This window comes from Ursus arctos, unplaced genomic scaffold (genome assembly GCF_023065955.2).
Source record: "Ursus arctos isolate Adak ecotype North America unplaced genomic scaffold, UrsArc2.0 scaffold_28, whole genome shotgun sequence".
NCBI lineage: Eukaryota > Metazoa > Chordata > Mammalia > Carnivora > Ursidae > Ursus > Ursus arctos.
In genome coordinates this window covers 34,927,169-34,939,968 of record NW_026622963.1, presented here as the reverse complement: position 1 = coordinate 34,939,968, position 12,800 = coordinate 34,927,169, and the positions used below count along the sequence as shown (strand labels likewise).

The window sequence follows — 12,800 nt, the reverse complement described above, 5'->3', positions numbered from 1 at the left end:
CCTTGTGGACCTTCCCCTAATAAGTGTGGGCCTCCTGCCTTTTCCTCCCCATCCCTGGACCCCACCACCCAGATGATCGCCCGGGGAAAGAATGCCTCAGACCTGTTTCCCGCTGTGGTGAAGAACGTGGCCTGCAAGAACATAGAGGTGAGCACCCCCCAGGGAGGGTCCTCTCACGCCCACTGCCATCCGGAATAAACTCCTGCTGGTTGGGGTGAGGAGGAGAGCAATCCAGCCCCTGGGGGTCTGACTGGCTCAGAATGCCCCCGATTCAGGAGAAGACACTGTTTATATGTCCCTGAACCAGATGTGGGTCCAAGTGAAGGACCCGGGGCACACTGGGGACGCTCTCCCCCCACTGGAAGAACGTATCCACGCGACCACAGCTGCCAGGCAACGACATCTCACAGGGTAGGGGGTGCAGTCCCGCTGAGAAACCCGTTCTCCCCAGGTGAAGAAGCTTGTCTACGTGTACCTGGTGCGCTACGCCGAGGAGCAACAGGACCTGGCCCTGCTGTCCATCTCCACCTTCCAACGCGGCCTCAAGGTCAGAGGGTCTCAGTTTGCCTCCCCGGCGCCCTGGGTCTTGTGGACGCTGTGTTCCAGGAGAGCAGGCCCAGGGAGAGGCCGGTGCCTGGGGGAACAGCCTGGAGGCCCACTCCTACCTGCCCTAGCGTGGGGAGGGTCCACGTCAGAAGAGGACCAGCGGGACCCTCAGAGGGTGGAGGCCAGCTCAGAAGGGGCATGAGACACGGAGTGGGTGCCCAGAGACCGTGGCGCTCCTCCTCTGAGGAGCCTGTGATAATGGCTGCTACAAATAGGATCCACTTGAGCCCCTGAAGGTGGAGAGCCCTGGGCTCCCTCCCCCGTTGGTGTAAGGGAATTACGGCCCACAACCAGGCAGAAGTGAACCTCCTTAAGACAGGATTCTGTGAGGGGGGCGGCTGACCTGGCTCCCGGCCTCTGTGTGTCAGAGCCTTGGCACCGGCAGGGGCTCCTAGTCTGGGCTTCTGTGGAGAACAATGACTTTGGAACTTGGGAAGGAGGGTAGAAGGGGTTACTGAAAACAAATGAGCTCTACCCAGAGGAAAACAACGAAGTTTACCCTGTAGGAGAGCGGCCTCAGACACGGGGGTTGGGTTCAAAAGTCAGCGCAGACACCATAAACACATGACCGTCCATTTCCAGTGAGTTCAGTTCAACCGATTATTCCTCTAGAGTTGAAACAAGGTGATCGTTCTTCTTTCTTCTTTTTTTTTAACTTATTTATTTTTCTAGAGAGAGAGCATGGGCGGGAGGGGCAGAGGGAGAGAGAGAGAGTCCCCAGCAGACTCCCCCACTGAGCATGGAGCCCAATGCGGGGCTAGACTCCAGGACCCTTAGATTATGACCTGAGCAGAAACCAAGAGTCCGAGGCTTAAACCCCACTGCACCACCCAGGCGTCCCAAGGGGATGGATCTTCTGTTTAGCATCAGAAGTGGTTGACTTGCCTTAGATGCCCCAGTGGATGCAAAACACCCGCTTTTATTTATTTATTTTTTTTTTATTTATTTTTTTTTAAAGATTTTATTTATTTATTTGACAGAGATAGAGACAGCCAGCGAGAGAGGGAACACAAGCAGGGAGAGTAGGAGAGGAAGAAGCAGGCTCATAGCGGAGGAGCCTGATGTGGGGCTCGATCCCAGAACGCCGGGATCACGCCCTGAGCCGAAGGCAGACGCTTAACCGCTGTGCCACCCCAGGAGCCCCAAAACACCCGCTTTTAAAGACTGGATCACGTCTGTTGTAATGAAAGGCTCTTGGAGGCATGTAGAAATTGAAATTACCTGGGGCACCTGCGTGGCTCAGTGGGTTGAGCATCTGACTTGATTTTGGCTCAGGTCATGATCTCAGGGTCATGGGATGGAGCCCCTCATCGGTCTCTGCACTCAGAGGGGAGCCTGCTTGGGATTCTCTCTCTCTCTCTCTCTGTCCCTCCCTCTCTCTGTCCCTCCCCTGCCTTCTCCCCTCCCTAGGAAAAAAAAAAAAAAAAGAAATCACCTAAGGGAAGGGGCGTAGGAATGGCCGGGGGGCTGAATCCCCTCATACTATTTTAACTGAATATTATCACCTTTTGTTTTGCATATGACACGCACATGTGCTAGCATCCACTGTGTGCTTTTCTGGCTGCCATTCTGTTCTCTCTCTACTTCAGCATTTCCGGCACTGATTATAAACCACTAATTCCCGTAGTCTTCCCACACATTTAGTTCACATTCCAGTGAGAGCGTCTCTGAAGGGTCCAGCTCACCTCGTCATGTCCCCTGGTTCTGTAGGTCGCTGGGCAGCCTGAGGACTGACTCCCCGGATCCGGGCTCAGCCCTGGGTCACTGTGCTGTGGCCAGCAGGAGAGGCTGACCGCGTCTGCTCCTCTGAGACGGGGTAGCAAGCATGGCCACGGGCACATACCGTTCATTCAGACCACAATACCTGGGTATCTCTATGCTGTGCATCGTGCTAGGTTAATATTCAAAGTCAAAACCATAGGATCGATCTATCTAGATTGGCAACTGATCTTTTGATTTGAATCAGGGTTAAATCATTTTATAAGAACCATTCTAGGAGTTTTGCACATCGATCTGCAGGCTTTACAGTCTGGCCCTTTTCCCCTTTGAGAAAACCAGAGCCCCCTTAGTCCACTCAATGCAATGATTTCCCTAGAACAGTGGTCAGCAAACTTTTTCTGTGTGCCGCCAGACAGTAATTTAGGCTTTGTAGGCCACATAGCCTAAACCCTGCAACCACTCAACTCTGCCCTTGAAGTGTGTAAGAAGCCATAAATGAGTGGGCCTGGCCGGGTTCCAATAAATTTTTATTGATAAAAAAGGCAGGAGACAGATTTGGCCTGAGGGCTGTAGTGTCCCAACCTTTGCTCTAGAACCTATGTCTGACAGGTCCTCTCCAGCGACAGAGATGTCACTCCTTCATAAGGCAACTCGCTGCATCTTAAGACAACTATAACTTCTTTTTTAAACCGTTATATTCTGTCAAAACCTCCATAGCTATAATTTTTTAAAATTTATCTCAGACTCCCAAAAGGCACAAAAATAATATAATGAATATCTATATGCCAAGCATAAGAAATGGAAAATTTATCAACAGCAAAAGCCCCCTATGTATCTTCTCTTGTTTATCATTCATGTGCCTGTTTCTATTCTCTTACTACTCATTTATGCATTCCTAAATAACATACTATTGTTTTGTAAATCATATCACATGATATCTGTGTTCCTCTGAAACTCATTTTCCTTCTATTGTTGTTAATGACTCTGGGCTCTCCTATACATTAGAACCATTCACTTCCATCGAGGATTCTCCCTTCTTTCTATCAATCCAGGCTGAGACTGTGTTTGCTTTCTTAGCAGCCCACGTATGTGGTTGGCTCAATTCAGACAAACTTCCAGTGGGTAGATAATCTAGGTCTCCCTACAGCCTGTCTTGATGCAGTTGGTCCCTTGAATCCCCTGTGAAACCCTATCACAGTTCATTTTATTGGTTTAGCACAGCGCCCAGTTCAGGGTGATTCTGAATCTTAGTTCTTGTCCTCTTGATTTTGTGTCTTCCTCCAAGATGTTGAGTCGCTGCACAAACCAGGGCAATAGATTGGGTCCCATGGTGTATCATGTTTCCAGGATGACGCCAATCTGTTAATAAACCTTCCCCAAGTACGATGTTTTACCAAGTTGTGGATCCACCTAACTGTACAGTCAGCTGGCGTTTTCCTATCTTGTTAGAAAGGATCTTATTCAATAGCAGAAAAATTTCTTAACACCTTTTACTTGCAAAGGGCTGTGGAGCTACAGAGACAAAATAGACATCAATTCTGCTCTTAAAATGCTTGCATATTAAGTGAAACAAAAGGCCTGCATCAAAAATAGCCAGCCAGGAAACGCTACACCAATGCCTTTCTAAAATTGAGACCCACAGTGTTAATATCGACCAGCCTCGTTACTCTATCAAAAAGGAAAATTTTTTTTTTAAGTAACTTCCTGTGAATCCATAATGATTTCCAAATAAAAGGGAAAAAATAGGTTAGAGCAGTAGATAGGATATAATTTGACTCTAAGAAAATACAGACTCCTGCTTTTTAAATAAGTACTTCTAAACCATGTGTTTAAAAATCAGTTCTAGAATTTTGACAGGGATTACCATCACTGTGCCCATGGATCTTCTCTTTCTCCATTTTAGAACATCAGGGAGGCATCTGCCCATTACTGTGCTGGCACCTCTCCCGTTGTCCACCATTCTCTAAAATTCACAGCAATTTACAGCTAGTGCTGCTGCTGTTGCTCTCGCATGATCGCAATGCACTGTGTCTAAGGCTCTTCTCGGGTGTGTATTGGATGCAACAGGAGCAAAGAGGAGGGGCCTACGCACCTATTTTAAACACTGGAGAAAGAGGAAGAAGAGCAACTTTTGGGAGGTTGCTGGGGGGAAGGAGTACTAATGATGAACTCTGGAAAGGAGGCCAGTGTGAACTTGCTGGCAGTCACCTCTGGCATAAATACAAAGACACCCCCCCCCCAACTCCCACCCAAGGACCAGCAGGTGTTTCAGGAACTTTAGGCATTCTAAAAGACTTTTTGTCTTCCTGAAAGTGAAGCAACCCGTCTCCACGACTGTTAACAGTGTCAGATTTCTGCAGTGGGTCCAAGAGTCAGTTATCTCAAGTGATGCCCCCCCCCCCCAGGTCCCTAGCACTGGCACATTGTTCAGGGAGTCAGGGAGGCAAGAACCGCTGGCAGCTAGGGACAGTGAGTTCCATAGGTGTGGCCTTTGTGCTCTCTCAGGGCTCTGCCTCCACCTCTGTTCCTAGGACCCCAACCAGTTGATTCGTGCCAGTGCCCTCCGCGTCCTCTCTAGCATCCGGGTGCCCATCATCGTGCCCATCATGATGCTGGCCATCAAGGAAGCTGCCTCGGACATGTCACCCTACGTGCGGAAAACAGCTGCTCATGCCATCCCTAAACTCTACAGGTATGCCCCAACCAGCCCTTTCCTCCTCAGGGGAGTGGTTCCCAAGCCCCCAGCCCACCCCTGGGCTCTCCCAAGCCTTGCAGATTGCTCTTCTTTTACACTTTGGATGGTTTAAGATGGTTTGGGGGAACTGATAGCGATGGAGAACAGTGGTGGTGGCAGGTCACACCTCTACCAGTAAGGTTGGGGTGGGGGAGGTGAGCACAGTTTGGGCAGACATTGGGAAGACTGGAGATGGGGGGAGAGACAAATCCCTCTCGACCGTTTCTCCTTCAGTTTGGATTCTGACCAGAAGGACCAGCTGATCGAGGTCATTGAGAAGCTTCTGGCCGACAAGACCACGGTGTGTACATGGGCACGCACGGATGGGTGGTGGAAAGGAGCGGGACGGAGGCCCTCTGCCCTTCTTGTTCACCCTCTCTTGCCACTGTCCGTTCCCCAGCTGGTGGCGGGCAGCGTGGTGATGGCCTTTGAGGAGGTGTGCCCGGAGCGCATCGACCTGATTCACAAGAACTACCGGAAACTCTGCAACCTGCTCATCGACGTGGAGGAGTGGGGCCAGGTGGTCATCATCAGCATGCTCACCCGCTACGCGCGCACGCAGTTCCTGAGCCCCACCCAGAACGTGAGTGAGCCCGGGCCCCAGCAGCGTGGGTAGGAGGGCGGCCGGGAGGAGGCGCCCACCGCCTCCGCCCACCTCCCCGTCTCCGCCTAGGAATCGCTGCTGGAGGAGAACCCCGAGAAAGCCTTCTACGGCTCCGAAGAGGATGAGGCCAAAGGCCCGGGTTCGGAGGAGGCGGCCACCACAGCGCTGCCTGCCCGCAAGCCCTACGTCATGGACCCCGACCACCGGCTGCTGCTGCGCAACACGAAGCCGCTGCTGCAGAGCCGCAGCGCCGCTGTGGTCATGGCGGTGGCGCAGCTCTACTTCCACCTGGCGCCCAAGGCAGAGGTGGGCGTCATCGCCAAGGCGCTGGTGCGCCTGCTGCGCAGCCACAGGTGCGTGCTGCCCGCCCACGCGGGGAGGGGTGGTGGGCCGGCCCGCCCCCGCCCACACCGCGGACTGTCCCGCCCCTGCCCCGCCCACACGGGATGGATGGGTGGGTGGGCTGGCCCGCCCCCGCCCACACTAGGGGCTGACCTGCCTCTGCCCCGCCCACACGGGGGGATGGGTGGGTGGGCCGGCCCGCCCCGCCCACACCGCAGACTGCCCCGCCCCTGCCCCACCCACACGGGGGATGGGTGGATGGGCTGGCCCGCCCCGCCCACCCTGGGGGCTGACCGGCCTCGGCCGGCGCCGCCTACTGGGGAGGGGTGGGCAGGCCCCCCCAGCTTTTCTCGGACCCTGGGTGCACACATCATTCCCCACACCTTCGCCCACAGCCCCCGCCCCCACCCCGTGCTGACCCCATTCTTGCCCTCCCCCCACTGGTGCCCTCCCCTCCCTCCTATTTGGCCCACCTCCCTTCCCTCCACTCCCTGGCCCTTGTCCGGGGGAGGGGCCCAGGTACCCTTGACCTGTTCTCTCCGTAGTGAGGTGCAGTACGTGGTGCTCCAGAACGTGGCCACCATGTCCATCAAGCGCCGGGTGAGCATGTCCTGCGCGCGCAGTCCGACGAGCGGCGCGCGTGGGTGTGGGCGGCCACGGGGAAGGGCAGGCTGGGGGATGCCTTAGCTGTGCAGAGCATGGCGAAGGGGAGACCCCCAAGCGCAGGAGGATGAGCAGGGCCTGGATCCTGAGGGCCGCTGGGGGAGGAAAGCCTGGAGAAGAAAGACGCGGTCAGATCTGAGAGGGAGGTGGGAAGGACAGAGCTGCGGCAGGAAGGATCCTGCGCCTGGGGTCAGGAGAGGTGGGGCAGGTCTAGGGCTGCGATGGAGCTCCCCGGGGCCGCCTCTCTCGCGCCAGGGTATGTTCGAGCCCTACCTGAAGAGCTTCTACATCAGATCCACCGACCCTACCCAGATCAAGATCCTGAAGGTGAGTGATGGACAGACGTGCACGCCGCCTTTCCGCCTCACTCCCACCCCCGCCGACCCACTCAGATATCCACATGGCCACCGTGGTGCCTGCCTGTTTCTGGGGCTGGGCCCATGGCTGCTCCAGCCAGAAGTGTTTGCTCAGGAAGCCAGGCTGCTGAGAGTGGGAAGGGAACTGCCCTTGGCCTATCACCTGTTAGACATCTGCCACTTTCCGCATGTAAAGTAGGCTGATTTTCATAGTAAACTCAGGAAACATACATTTTCTCCATCTTATAAAAATGTAGACCCAAGGTCACTAGCGCAGAGTCAGTCCTGCTGACTCCAGAATTCCTCCTTTGCCCCCACTGTGGTCTCCTGTCTTCCACCCACAGTGTTCCTTTCCCCACACATCTACCCCCTCCGGCTTTCACGAAAACATACACCCACAGAAGAAGTGTCAGGAGCCCGTACCCACATTCCATTCCTGCTCTGCCTCCTCATTGCTGAGTAACTTCATTCAGCAGCAGTTAACCCTGACTCTCTGAACATCTATGCATCAGTCACAGCTGGATCTAGGGGATATGAGAGATGGCAAACTCATCAGACACCTTGCCCTTTGGAGCTCACAGTCTAGTGGGGTGAGGAGGAGACACTGAGCAGCTAATCACAAAACAAATGTGAAAATCCACTTGAGAAATGGGGTAAGAAAGAGAAGTGCAGAGGGCTGTCAGAGCATAGAGTAGGAGGCCCTGATCTAGTCTGGCGTCAGGGAAGCTTTCCTCCAGGAGGTGAGGCTTGAGCTGAGGCCTGAGAAACGAACGTGAGTTGTCTAGGTGAATGCAGGGACAGGAATGGCAAGAACTGCTTCACACAGAAGAAACAATAGATGCAAAGGCCCTGAGGCAGGAAGAGGTCTGACGAAAAGCCAGTATGACTGCCAGTGTGACTGCGGTGTTTAGGGCAAGGGGGAGAGCAGTGTGAGAACAGAGGTAGAGAGCAGTCAGCTCATTCGGGGATTTATAGACCATGGCAAGGATGTTGCTCTTTATCCTAAAAGCAACAGGAGGCATTGTTCTCAGTGGAGGCGGAGCGGTGGCATGCTCATGCTATCTCCTAGCCCTCTCTGTCAGGGAATCCGTGTAAGAGGCAAACTGGTGCTCCAGCATTTTGGACAAGTTTCACAATCTGTCATTTCCTTCATCAGTTTAAGGATGATGCAGGGCTGTCCGTAGGCTTGTTTTCCGGTCTGTGAAGTGTGTTTGGAATGAGGGGTTATGAAAGCACAGAAAGCCCACTGGCCACCCTGCCCGTTTTCTGCCTCCCTGCAGCTAGAAGTGTTGACCAACCTGGCCAGTGAGACCAACATCCCTACCGTCCTACGGGAATTCCAGGTACGGGTCAGAGCCCAGCTCCCACGAGAGGGACCCAAGGAGTTGCCCTGCAGCTCCTTGTGCTCAGTGACAATCGTCCTGATGGGCCACCCTTCTCTTAAGAGCCGGAAGCAGAGAAACGGTTGTCTTAGACCCCCTCCCAGGGTCTTCTGCTGGCTTTGGGCCAGGAAATCACTGCATGATGGGTAAGGGTGTCACTCCCTCTCCCAGAGTTTAATTTCTGGCATGACGAGTCATTGAATGAGGGGTGACAGGCTTCCCCGAAGGTCACCCTCAGGCCTGCAGAATCACAGAGGGTCACTGCCAGCAGAGGTCACTCTGTCGTGGTGTCCCACAGACCTACATCCGCAGCATGGACAAGGACTTTGTAGCAGCCACGATCCAGGCCATCGGACGCTGTGCAACTAACATAGGCCGAGTCCGTGACACCTGCCTCAACGGCCTGGTGCAGCTGCTGTCCAACCGTGACGGTCAGTGTTTATCTGCGTGTCCACCTGTGATGAGCAGAGGGTATCCACCTGTCTGTCCGGCCACAATTCGTGTTCATCTGTCGGTCCACCTCAGTTAGCGTCTAAGTGTTGCTACATCTCTGAGGGCCACTGGAGGAGTGCGGGGGGGTGTGGAAGAGAGCCAAAGGTCCGGGGGCATTGCAGGCGTGCACGTCCCCCCGCGTGTGGCCGTCTGACCGCCCTGGGGCCCACACACTCATTTCCCGGCGCCCAGAGCTCGTGGTGGCAGAGTCCGTGGTCGTCATCAAGAAGCTGCTGCAGATGCAGCCCGCACAGCACGGAGAGATCATCAAACACCTGGCCAAGCTCACAGACAGCATCCAGGTGAGGCAGTAACCCCGCTTTCCCTCCCATCCCAGCATCCTCCCTGGGATTTCAAAACCCCGTCCTTTTTTTTTTTTTTTTTTAATGATTTTTTATTATATTATGTTAGTCACCATACAGTACATCCCCGGTTTCCGATGTAAGGCTCAATGATTCATTAGTTCTGTATAACACCCAGTGCACCATGCAATACGTGCCCTCTTTACTACCCATCACCGGTCTATCCCATTCCCCCACCCCCCTCCCCTCTGAAGTCCTCAGTTTGTTTCTCATAGTCCATAGTCTCTCATGTTTCATTCCTCCTTCTGATTACCCCCCCTTTCTTTATCCCTTTCTTCCCCTACTGATCATTCTAGTTCTTATGTTCCATAGATGAGAGAAATCATATGATAGTTGTCTTTCTCTGCTTGACTTATTTCACTTAGCATTATCTCCTCCAGTGCCAGTCCATGTTGTAGCAAATTCAAAACCCCGTCCTTAAACACTCTAGCCTTCCACACCTTCCATACTGGCTCCGAAAGGTCTGCAGGCGGAAAGGGGGAAAGAAGGGGCCAAGATTCGCTTTCCCCTTGAGGATCTCTCGCTGAGCTCCAGGGCCTGTACCACCCACCGCTTGTGTTTTCTCTGAAGCTGTGGCCGAACGGGGCTGATTGACAGACCTCGTGGTTTTCTGTTGCATTGCTAGGTTGAAACATTCAAATGAGGCAGTCCTTGAAGCTTCAGGAAGAATAACATGGAAGTAAAACACCAGAAAATCAGTCTTCTAAACCAAACCAGGACTGACTTTGGGGCTTGAAAGCTGTGCCCAGGCTAGGGAACCCCTAGAGAAGAGGGGAGACGCTGCCCAGGAAATGCTCACCTTCTATTTATTTATTTATTTATTTATTTATTTTTAAAGATTTTATTTATTTTATTTATTTGACAGAGATAGAGACAGCCAGCGAGAGAGGGAACACAAGCAGGGGGAGTGGGAGAGGAAGAAGCAGGCTCCCAGCGGAGGAGCCTGATGTGGGGCTCGATCCCAGAACGCCGGGATCACGCCCTGAGCCGAAGGCAGACGCTTAACTGCTGTGCCACCCAGGCGCCCCTCACCTTTTAATCTCTCCCCCACCAACTCCCTGGCCCATTTCCAGAGAACGCCACTGTTCATGGGCTAGCACAGATGGAAGGAAAGCCATTTCCCTGGCAGGCCACACACCCACGCACACGTCCGCACGTACCCCAGTCCTGACCCCTCTCACATACCTGCAGGTGCCCATGGCCCGAGCCAGCATCCTGTGGCTCATCGGCGAGTACTGTGAGCACGTCCCCAAGATTGCACCTGACGTCTTGAGAAAAATGGCCAAGTCCTTCACGGCAGAAGAGGACATTGTCAAGCTGCAGGTCATCAATCTGGCAGCCAAGCTCTACCTGACCAACTCCAAGCAGGTAAGGATTGAGAGATGCCCCCTGACACGTGCTGGGCCCCAGGAATGGCCCAAGCAGTAAGCCGTGGGCCCTCACCAGGCAGGTGTGGACTCCAGCATCTCTTTCTAAAGAGAGTTCAGGGCAAGTGTCTAGTGTATCTAGGTAACCAGTGTCCTCCCAGTGTCCACAACTACTCTGAGGACCCAAGGGCCGCTAGGGATGGTGGCCGTAGTTGAAGAGGCTCTCCTATGGGGCTGTGACCAGTCTGCTTATGTGAGCGTTCCTGCTTGCTGCCTTTGGGACAATAGGGCCGTAAAGAACCACAGTGGAGTGGGACTGAGGGAGGGGCCAGTGATGATGGTCACTGGTGGGAGAACATGAGTCCTAGGAGATGTGGTCTGTCCTTCCTCCCAAAGCATAGCAGTGTTTGGCCAGTCTGTGCTCGGGCTGGGGTGGTACTGGCGTCCACTGTCGTTCTCAAGGTTAAAGGTTATGAGAGGTACCATAGGCAAGGGTATGGCTCTTGCTGGATATCAGGATATTAAAAGTTTATTGAGTGTCCAGGAGATTGTCCTAAGAATAATGTGTAACGTGCAGAGTTTTCAAGGTGTTGGAGAGGCCAAGCACTATGACCGTTCCACACTCACTGCCCCTCTCAGTTACGTGAGGTAGGGATCGGCAAACTATCACCCGTGGACCAAATCCGGCCTGCTGCCTGTGTTTGTAAATAAAGTTTTATTGGGACACAGGCATGTTCATTTGTTTATTGTAGATTTTGTGCCACAACAGCAGAGTTTCCTCGTTGTGAGGGCGCATAGGGTCCACAAAGTCTGAAATAGTTACTCTCTGCCCTTTCTGGAAAAAGTTTGGTGACCTGTAGGGCTGAGTATCTGGGCGGGTGGCTGGGGTCAGCAGCGTGGCTGTGCCCTGGAGATGGTGACGTCCCTGCCTGCAAGTGGCCTCTTTGCCATCCCATCGAGTCTTTGGATGGTGGCACTTGTGTTTCTTCAGCAGCTCCTTTGATCCCTGGTGGCTCTGGTGGGCCCCAGGGACTTAAGCTGGGGAGGCAGGGCCATCAGGGCCTGGGCCGCTCATCAGGAGTCGAAACAGGCAGCAGTCACACATGGGAGCAATGAGGGACGGGGTCTGTGAGTGACAGAATCGTGGGAGAAGCAGGTTGGAAAGAGAAGTTAGAACACTCGCTGAACAAATATTTGTGTGCCTCCTTTGTTCGGAGGGAAGGAAGGAACAGGTGGGAGGAACATTTGAAAAGATGAAGCACGTGGGTGGGGAGCCACCCAGATGGGCTGAGGACCGAGCAGGACTCCTGAGCCCCTGGATGGTGACGTGTGGTGTCTGATGTCGGCACGTTCTCATAAGCCCGGGTGTGTCCCCACGGCATTGCCCCCAGCTGTCACTGTTAGCTGCACATGCATTTGCTCGTTGCTTCGTTTAACAGAGGTTTCCTGAGTGCTCACAATGCCTGGCGCTGTGGTGTGTCCTGGGATAGTGACAGTGAACGGGACACGTGTACTGGCCTCCAAATGCTCGCAGCCAAGTAGGGGAAGCAGTACAAGGCACAGAGCAGTAAGAACGGGCTGGCACAGGAGTGTGGGTACGGCCAGCGGAACCCCTCTCCTGGACAGGACACGGGGGCCTGCCCCCCCCCGCAGGGCAACCGCGTAGGCTGTTCAGGCAAATGGACCCTGACTCCAGGTGCCCTTCACCTGAACGTGGGTCCTCCCAGGCACAGGCCCTTTAGGATGGTTCTTTGATTCAATAAAGAGAGATTTTCTCCTCCCTCCGATCCTCCCTTTTTCCATTTTTTTTTTCCTTCCCAGCCTGTTCTCAGAGTGGTGGAAAAAAGGGAATCGTTGGCATATCAGGAAGGGGGAGGTTTGGTTGTGCATATGGATGTGTGTGCAAAATAGTGGTGATGCTTCCCCCTCCTGGTTCCATGGGGGACATTCTGGGCCTGCTAAGGGCCACAGCAATCCCAGCCATTCCCAGCTTACTGGCGCCCAGCACGTGCCGGATCGTGGCCCGGGCCGAGGGGATGGCCGTAGCTCTGCCTGCTAAGGCTCCGCGGGGAGTCAGGGTCCAGGCCAGAGGCCACAAAAGCTCTGATAATAATGTGCTGACAGAGGACTTGGGGCGGCAGCAGCAGGGAAGGTGGGCCTCACAGCACCTGGG

At 54.0% G+C, this 12,800-nt stretch overlaps 1 protein-coding gene across 1 annotated transcript in view; it reads left to right on the top strand.

Moving 5' to 3' along the window:
- AP3B2 (adaptor related protein complex 3 subunit beta 2) overlaps positions 1-12,800 on the top strand; it is a 60,115-nt gene that overhangs the window by 36,676 nt on the left and 10,639 nt on the right. Inside the window, exons 4-15 of the mRNA XM_026510546.4 lie at positions 73-147; positions 452-547; positions 4,857-5,017; positions 5,294-5,360; positions 5,460-5,642; positions 5,733-6,016; positions 6,551-6,605; positions 6,924-6,995; positions 8,305-8,367; positions 8,705-8,837; positions 9,091-9,200; positions 10,452-10,628. Of these exons, the coding sequence (XP_026366331.3) occupies positions 73-147; positions 452-547; positions 4,857-5,017; positions 5,294-5,360; positions 5,460-5,642; positions 5,733-6,016; positions 6,551-6,605; positions 6,924-6,995; positions 8,305-8,367; positions 8,705-8,837; positions 9,091-9,200; positions 10,452-10,628 (1,476 nt within the window). The remainder of the gene's footprint in view (positions 1-72; positions 148-451; positions 548-4,856; positions 5,018-5,293; positions 5,361-5,459; positions 5,643-5,732; positions 6,017-6,550; positions 6,606-6,923; positions 6,996-8,304; positions 8,368-8,704; positions 8,838-9,090; positions 9,201-10,451; positions 10,629-12,800) is intronic.